This window comes from Bremia lactucae, linkage group LG4 (assembly GCF_004359215.1).
Source record: "Bremia lactucae strain SF5 linkage group LG4, whole genome shotgun sequence".
Taxonomy (NCBI): Eukaryota; Oomycota; class Peronosporomycetes; order Peronosporales; family Peronosporaceae; genus Bremia; species Bremia lactucae.
This window is the reverse complement of record NC_090613.1, coordinates 6,693,517-6,702,021: the sequence shown is the minus strand read 5'-3', so window position 1 is coordinate 6,702,021 and position 8,505 is coordinate 6,693,517. Positions and strand designations below refer to the sequence as shown.

At 45.0% G+C, this 8,505-nt stretch overlaps 1 protein-coding gene across 1 annotated transcript; it reads left to right on the top strand.

Annotated features, from left to right (window-relative positions):
• Positions 1-1,612: 1,612 nt before the first annotated feature.
• CCR75_003104 (uncharacterized protein) lies at positions 1,613-6,624 on the top strand (the record flags this gene model as incomplete). Its single annotated transcript, XM_067961201.1, has 5 exons — positions 1,613-3,314; positions 3,405-3,662; positions 3,722-5,369; positions 5,451-6,055; positions 6,178-6,624. The coding sequence occupies 5 exons, from the start codon at positions 1,613-1,615 to the stop codon at positions 6,183-6,185; spliced, it is 4,221 nt and encodes a 1,406-aa protein (XP_067816330.1). The 3' UTR covers positions 6,186-6,624.
• Positions 6,625-8,505: the final 1,881 nt, after the last annotated feature.

The window sequence follows — 8,505 nt, the reverse complement described above, 5'->3', positions numbered from 1 at the left end:
ACGCTTGCCTTGCTTGAGTTTCAGAAGCTCTGAACGAGCTCTGAACTCAGCCCTTGGTGGTTCAAACGTCTGTTTGAGTCGGGTTTTAAGAACCTCTAGCGACCCAAAGACGTATGGATCGCGCAACTTAAGGCCCAATGCCCAAGTTTTGGCACGACCTGCCAGATTTGATTGAGCGAATGCGATTTGCATTTGCTCGTCGATGATGTGACGTGCCCTTATGGCATCGTCTAACTCGACAAACCATCTCAAGAGGGAGTCTTCTTCGACTCCCCTATACTTAGAGATGTCAATCTTCAAGGTTTCGGGACGACGCGTTTGCGTTATCCCAGGTACAGGGGTCTGTACCTGTTGTAATCTCAACAGTTCCGCCTGTTGAGAGCCTTGCTGATTCAGCAAGGCTACTTTTTCCTTCATCTCGTCAAGTTCATGTTGTATGAACTTGGCGATAGTTGAATGGAGGGCATCTCTGTCAAAGTTGGACAGTAATACCAGGATTGCATCGTTTCCTACGGTCGAACTCATTCGTTCAGCCGCACTCCTTTCTATATCACTTAGGAAGGAGTAGCTTTTAGGGGAAACGTGATGCGTATTCCCAGTATCATTTAACATGTCCATGTTAAATGTGGGAAATCTTGGACGGACTACAAAGTGCTACCAGGTGTAACGGGGCACTACGACTTGTACTGTTTCAGTACAAGTCCACTTCACACTGCTTCAGTTGTGAGTGGTGCCTTTCGTTAGGTGACGTACACTGTACGTGCAGAGGAAGACTTTCCTTAAGACAAGTTAACTTAAGAGGGCAAAATGAAAACTGTATTAATATAGTTAAGTGTCTCTTGTTCTATCTTTGTAAATGCTAACTTAACTATAAACTAATACTAAACATGTAAATGAATTCTTGTCTCTATCTTATCTGTAACTCTATTTGATTACTCCTACAGCTGATTAGTCTGCGGAATAAATAGATATAATGGCCTATACCTATTTATGGATAAGAATTCTGAATATTATTATATAAAGTAATATCCTCCAAATATTTTGTACCTTTTTGATAATATATTAATTAACAACCTTTAAGTGTTAATTTCATGTAACGATACACCCCGTTACAGTTATAAGTACTAAAAAAATGCCCCGTACGAACGTCGCTTTAGAAGCGCCAGCCTAGATTGGAAGTCTTCACTGACCTCCCGTTCATAAGCTGTAATGACTGAGGCCTCATTACAATCATCATCGTAACGCCGAGTCGGAACATTACTCTGTGACGGGGGCATTCTGGCAATTTACTCATGCCTCCATGTTGATATTTTGCTCTGGTATGCCCTGTGGTATAGGTAAATGGCCCCCAAGATAAAATTCACATTACGCAGTACTCTCAAATTCTGGGTGATATTATCTAAAATTTAAACTGCCCAATTTGAATCTCGTGCAAAATTCCCGTTACAAAAGTCGTGATCTGTTGGTAAAAGCCATTAATTGCTCTTAAGGTCCGTCTGCTTTTTTATACTACTTCTTTAGCCTTCTGTCGTTCGACGCCTTATGTCGAAATAGTAATGGTAAACCATACCATTTCGTCCAATCATATCTTTTGTGTTTGTGTCAGTGGCAAATGGAGGCAGAAGTGGTCGTGCTGGACGATAGCAGCGAGGCCTCATCTGATGCCGAGATGCCGACTGTGTCAGCGTCCTCGCTGCTGCACGGGAAATGTGTGCAATCAACTGGCTATGCAAATGCGGTGCAGGCGGCGCTGGCAATGGCTGCAGCTCTCGATACGAACGAGCCGAGTTCCCGCCTCAGTTCATTAAAGAAAAAGGGAAGGGCAAACTTTGCACCACCGCTTTCGTCTACAAAGCTCAGAAAACAGCCGCTTCAACAGCGCACGGGCGACAGTTTACTACGAACTGCAAATAACCGAGAGACTGGCAGCTTTGAAAAGGCCTCGCGGAGTCATAAGAAACGCGAGAGACTGGGAATTGCAGCATCTTCTGGAAACATTTCGTGTACCATGAGCTCCAATCATGCATCTGACTCCAATTTCAGATGTTGCAGCGGGTTGTTTTATCATCATCGACCTGGTGTTAATAGAGCTGAAATTAACAACCAGTCGCAGCCTAGTAACAGTGTTCCAATAGACAAGCCAACTGAGGGTAAGAGACTGCGCTTAAATACCCGTGAGATTTGTCGAAAGCAAGTAAATCTTAGACGACGCCCTTTAGGTAAAGGTCTACCATCGGACAAGAACAAGAAGCCAGCAGAGGTCGTAGATCTATTATCCTCCTCTTCGAGTTCTTCGCCTGAACAACGTATCATACGATCAATGTCACTTTCCTCACTATCCTCCTCGGACACTGAATCGTTTACTCTAGCGCGCGATGATATTTGTAAGAAGCGAGTTGAGGCGAATACTCGCGTGCACAAGGGTACAGTGGTTCAGTTACGAAGGGAATGTAATGGCATCAGAGTGGGTAGTAAAGTCCGTATACATCAACTGATGGGTGAAAAATCAAGCACAAAGAATAAAACCGTCAGTAGTGACCAAAGTCCAGAACCTCAATCAAAGGTCTTAACAGCGACACGGAGCTTTTCAAACTCTGAATTATCGTCACCTTCTGTGGTATCGTCAGACAAGTCTCTACTTGTTAATGATATGTTTCCAATGAAAACTTTGACGACGCCCAGAGAACCGTTTTCAACGATTCGTCTAGCGCGAAAAGACTACACGAGTGTGAAAGAGCAATCTCGCTGCCGTAAATCTGTTTCTGCCGACACCGATGCGCCACGAGGCAACGTCACGACTGTCTCGCCATCGTCGGAAACAGCTGCATCCGAGATTTCCTTACATTTTCAGGAGCCATCACCCCGACTGAGGAAGAAGCGGCGAGTATTTTCAGGCTTTAATCCAGAACACATCGCACTGGATGATTTGCAGGCCCAAGAGCGAGAACTGGCGTGGATTCAGTCACAACGGAAACAAATACAGCAGTCATCTCGTATTCGAGATTCGGTAACGCAGAGACAAAAGCCTGACTCGGAAGTGGCTAGTATTTCTCAATATATAAATGGAAAAAGTACAATAAAGTGGAAGGCAATGGCATGCTGCGACGATCAGCAGAGCCAGAGCAAGTCGAAGGGGAAGGCCATCTCTAATGCAAATCCCGCTTCTTTGCTTGACGATTTCAACGTGATACTGCATCCCACATCATATCGTGGCTTATATTTCGAAAAGTCACCGATAAATATTCTTTCTCTATGCGGCCAAACATGCAATCCTCCATTCAAGTGGGACAACGACCATCCGCTTGTATTCTATGGTAAGAAATTTATAACTTTACATCTTAGTCGTGATGCTCAAGGGACCAACCATTGTAAACAATACCAATCATTTGCTATTATTGGCATAGACGAAACAGGAACGATAGCAAGTCAATGCGCTATATTGGAAAGCTTCGGCAAGCCCATTCAGTGCGTTCCATCTATATTTCCGATCGAGGTCAAGCCACATAGGGAGATCACAAGCTCATTGCGCTCCTTATTGAAGACACACCTCCCAACTATTCGCAGCTGTCATCAAAGAAAGCTGAAAGCCATTTTGACTGAGGCTCGCGCTAAAGTCGCTGGGTATCAAGTAGCACTCAAGAAACACGAACATTCTCAACCTAGTATGAAAAGAGTTGAGTTTTACAAATTTTGACTTTCTAATGCTGTTGTGTATGCTTAGTATCACGATTGTTTCCTCGCCTTTCCGCGGAAAAAGTCGCTTTAAGGCGTTATAAATCCGTGCAGTCCTTGAATTGTCATACCACCAAAAAGGTTACTTTCCATATTGATCATTGCGAAGGTCATGTACGAGAAGTCAACGTGTTGTCGCTAGTTCAAGTGATTAATTTCAGAAAGACTGGGTGCCTTAGAAAGTCTACGACGAGTATTGGTTTGCGCGCTAATTACCGCGTTGATGACAATCCTATTATGCGCTACGCTGGTTGCGAAAGATCGACTGAAGCTGTTAACGGGGACAGAGGCAGTGAATTGGCGAAGAAGCTTGGATTACGGATTGGAAGCATCGCCGACGAAGAGATCACAGAGTTTGTGCTGCGGCTTGTAATTCGTTGCCTGGGTGACTCGGAACAAGTTTTCAATGCGCTAAAAAGCGAGCTAAACTTTTCTCAGGCGTATACAGCGTACAGCGAGCTGAAAAAGCTTTACGAGTCGAGACAGCAAGCTAAAGTCAGACTGGATTGGGTAACAACACTTTGTCACGATGGTCTCAATGCCCAAAACTCTAACATTTCAGGTTTTGTAAAGCTATTGGACAAGTCGAATTTATTAAAAGGCAATTGCACCTTGAGCTGGCGCTTATTGTCGCCGACGTGGAGTCTCAAGTCAAGCATCATTGACAGCCTTGAAGGCGATACGGCGGTGAGCTCAACGTCGCTAGGCTTGCGCTCAACGGAGTTGTACAACGAGCTAGTGGACGTGTTTAGTAGCTCATTCTGTCGAGTTTGCTACTTGTACAATTGTCACGAGCACGGCGGCGACCACCCACTTCCAGCCAGGCGTGTGGATCCTAATTATCCCCAACTCGAACTAATGGCCCGCCATGCTACAACTATTAGAAGCAGTCTAGAAGTGGCCTTGTCTACAGACGATGTTATTTGTCTTGACAGCAATTTACCTGGTAAAAGGAGATGTTTCGATGGTGCTGTAGATAATTCAAGTCAGAAGTCAGCAGAGATCCAGGGAGAGGTCATCTTTGGTCTGCCAGAGAATGATGAAGACCCTAATCAATATTCCTTACAGTACCAACGACGACTCAAGTGTAAAGCGATGGTTGACCCGTCAGAATACGTCGAATCGTCGCACGTATCGCTTGTAGCGGCGAGGATGCACATATTTCTTTCGTTGAATAGTGCTTGTGGCACAATGTGCTGGAAGAATGAAAATATTCAACCTATGACAGCACTGTTGACTTCTTTGTCAGCAGCAGAAATAGGTTTGATTCGAAAGCTTCGGGGTACGATGGGCGATAACACTTGCTTACTGTCGGCAATCGTTGGCTCGATATCGTGCATCACTGTCCGCGAGCTGATTAAGAAGCAGTCTAAAGACATGCTTGTGGTAGAAGGAGACAATTTTCGTAGGAAAGGCTGTCGGGCGCGCAACTGGAAGCAGGGACGAAGGGCTGGCGGAAGTAACCACGAACTGTTCCAGCGGACACGTATGCACCGCCTGCAGGACAGGGGTACAGAAAACCACGAGTACCAACCTTGCATGCACGAAGGCATGTGCGATTCGACGGGTTGCTCGTGTATGAAGCGTGACCACATGTGCGAAAAGGCGTGTGCTTGCTCGCGCGATTGTCCCAATAGGTGTGTAAGAGGAACGATGTATCTGCGTACTATCTCATTGAGAAAGGATTAAGTGTGGGGCTAACTTTGTCTATTTGGTAGGTTTGAAGGTTGTTGGTGTACCCCAGGGAATTGCCACACTAGCAAATGTCCGTGTTTTGCAGCACTGCGGGAGTGTGACCCAGACGTTTGTATAGTATGTGGGGCGAGTGATGTAGCAGCATTTCAATCAACCGATTCGATTGTACACGGCAAACTTAAGAAGATGACATGCAACAATGTAAATGTGCTCCTGAGAAAACACAAGCGTCTGAGCTTAAGCTTCTCTTCCATCCATGGCTACGGAATGTTCGCGCGGGAATCGATCTTGGCGACCGAATTTGTTTATGAATACACAGGCGCTATGCTATCGCAGGACGAGGCAGAGCGTCGTGGCCTTATATATGACAAATTAGAGATGAGCTACTTGTTTGATCTAAATGAAGATGCGGTGTTAGACGCTATTCGATGCGGCAACAAGAGCAAGTTTATAAATCACGAAAGCGATTCGCCTAATTGCACGGCAAAGGTCCTAAGTGTATGTGGTGCACACCACATCACTATATGGGCCTTGCGTGATATTGCAGTTGGCGAAGAGCTGCGTTTTGACTATGGCTACAAGCGAAGTGTTGGTCCAGACTGGAGTCAGCTTCAGGCTGCATCAAAGGGTTCCAGCTAAGATACAGGCGCATCAAATTGTGTCAGGTTTGTGAAAATTCTCTAAACGAATGGTACGTTAGAGTAGGGTGCATCTCCCGTTCGCGTTTTGTTGCTGATTTGGCTGCGTCAGTTGCATAAAGCGATTAAAATCAGGAGATGCGTCTAGTGTCCTTGATCTATTAAGCTGCCGGACAACCAAAACTGGTAAATGTTATTATTGAGAGACTTAGTCTCTCTTGAAACGGGGCACACATCAGAAGCACGAAGAAGCGTGCAACACAATTATTAACGAGATTTTGTAGTAGCCTAGCTCGCAGAGTAACGCTCGCCGGAACCACGCGCACTAAGTCTTCGTGCTGTCATTCTCAAGATACTTAGATGCAGTGTGTCCAACATTTTTGCTTTTTGCGTTTGTCTTCGAATAAACGCTACCATAAGCTATCCAGAGTTCTGACCAAGGCCGATTAATTCGGTTTAAAAGACGGTACAATCTCTGACCATCAAAGTACTTATCTCATATTTTGAGTTAGAGAGCAGCTGTTCCCTCAAATTTTAGCTCATCGATTTTAGTTTGTCTACTGGACGACAACGTATGCAAAGACCTGAAAACGGGCTATGCCTGTTCGGGGCCGAGAAATGTGGACTCATCGGCCAGAGCCAACGATATTAATGACAGAAGCATAGTGGCACTGCTGTTTAATGGAGGAGGGTATTTTGCTACCGACCATGGCCGAAAGTACCACGATGGCATGCTTCCAGACCAAGAAGTGTTTTTTTATGCGCTCAAAGCGATTACCTACACTCGTTGAAATGCCATAAGCGTCTGCTTAGACACAGTGGCTAAGCTGTTTGCTCGTTCATTTAGTACATCCGACGCATGTGGAAGAGCTGCGTCCCTTGCCCGTGCCGCTTACTTTTCAAGATCCAGCGTCAGATACCTTCGCTTGATGGAATTGGAGCATGCATCACTGAAGAATTGCTTTCAAATAAGTATACGGTTATACTAGCCTCGTCATATTTCTTTAGCGCGGATTATGTGGTGGGAAATGCAACTTTAAGGAGTCGATATCTGAGGCTATCTGGCTAGTGCCAAGCTTGTACCTTGTATGTAACGGGGCGCCTTTCGCTAGCACTGCCTAGTACTAGCTAACCTACATTACATCAGTGAAGGTAAAGGTGCCGCTGATATGTTCACGTACACGACGTGCAGAGGAGATATTGTCAGTTGCGAAGAATTCTTAGCAACTAAGGACAGTACTGAGGAAGACTTTGCAACCGGGTGTATAGTTACATGAGATTAACAATTAAAGGTTGCTAATTAATAAATTAACTAATAGGTATATAATATTTGGAAAATATTACTTTACATGGTAGTATTTTATAAGCTTATCCATCAATAGATATAGACCATTATATCTACTTTCTCCGCGTTCAGTCAGCGCTGGACGCGCGCAGAGAGAATGACAGATAAGACTTTATTACATGTTTTATATTAGTTTATAATTTAGTTAGTATTGAGTATATAGACAATAAGAACTTAATTATATTAATCCAGTTTTTAATCAACCCTCTTTAAAGCGAGTGTTTATAAGAGAGTCTTCCTCTGCACGTAGGCACCCTCGCACTGAGGCAGTGCAAAGTGGACTTGTACTGAAGCAGTACAAGTCGGCAGTGCCTCGTTATACCTGGTAGCACTTTGTAGTCCGTCCAAGGACCACAGTTCCATCATCTAACATGGAAATGTTAGATGATAATGGAAATATGCATCACGTTTCGCGTGATAGCTACTCCTTTCTAAGTGACATAGAAAGGAGTGCGGTCGAACGATGCCATCTTGGCCATGCTGTCCGGTTTGGATAGAGATGCCCTCCATTCAGCCATCGCCAAGTTCATACATTATGAACTTGACGAGGCGAAGGAGAAGGTAGCCTTGCTGAATCTGCAAGGCTTTCAACAGGCAGGACTGTTGAGGTTACAGCAGGTACAGACCCCTGTACCTGGGATGACGCACACGCGTCGTCCGGAAACCTTAAAGATTGACATCTCTAAGTATAGAGGAGTCGAAGAAGACTCCCTTTACGATGGTTTGTCGAGTTGGACGATGCCATAAGGGCTCGTCACATCGTCGATGAGCAAATGCAAGTCGCATTTGCTCAGTCAAATTTGGCAGGTCGTGTTAAAACTTGGGCATCATTTGGCCTTAAATTGCGCGACCCATAAGTCTTTGGGTCGCTAGAGGCTTTTGAAGCCCGGCTCAAACAGACGTTTGAGCCGCCAAGGGCTGAGTTCAGAGCTCGTTCAGAGCTTCTGAAACTCAAGCAAGGCAAGCGTGATGTTCACGCATATGCCCAGCAAATACGACTCTTAGCGAGTTGTATCACGAATAACCCAGCACATGAACACATGTTGATTACGGTGTTCATGCAAGATCTTACGGATGGTCCCGTAAAGACCCACC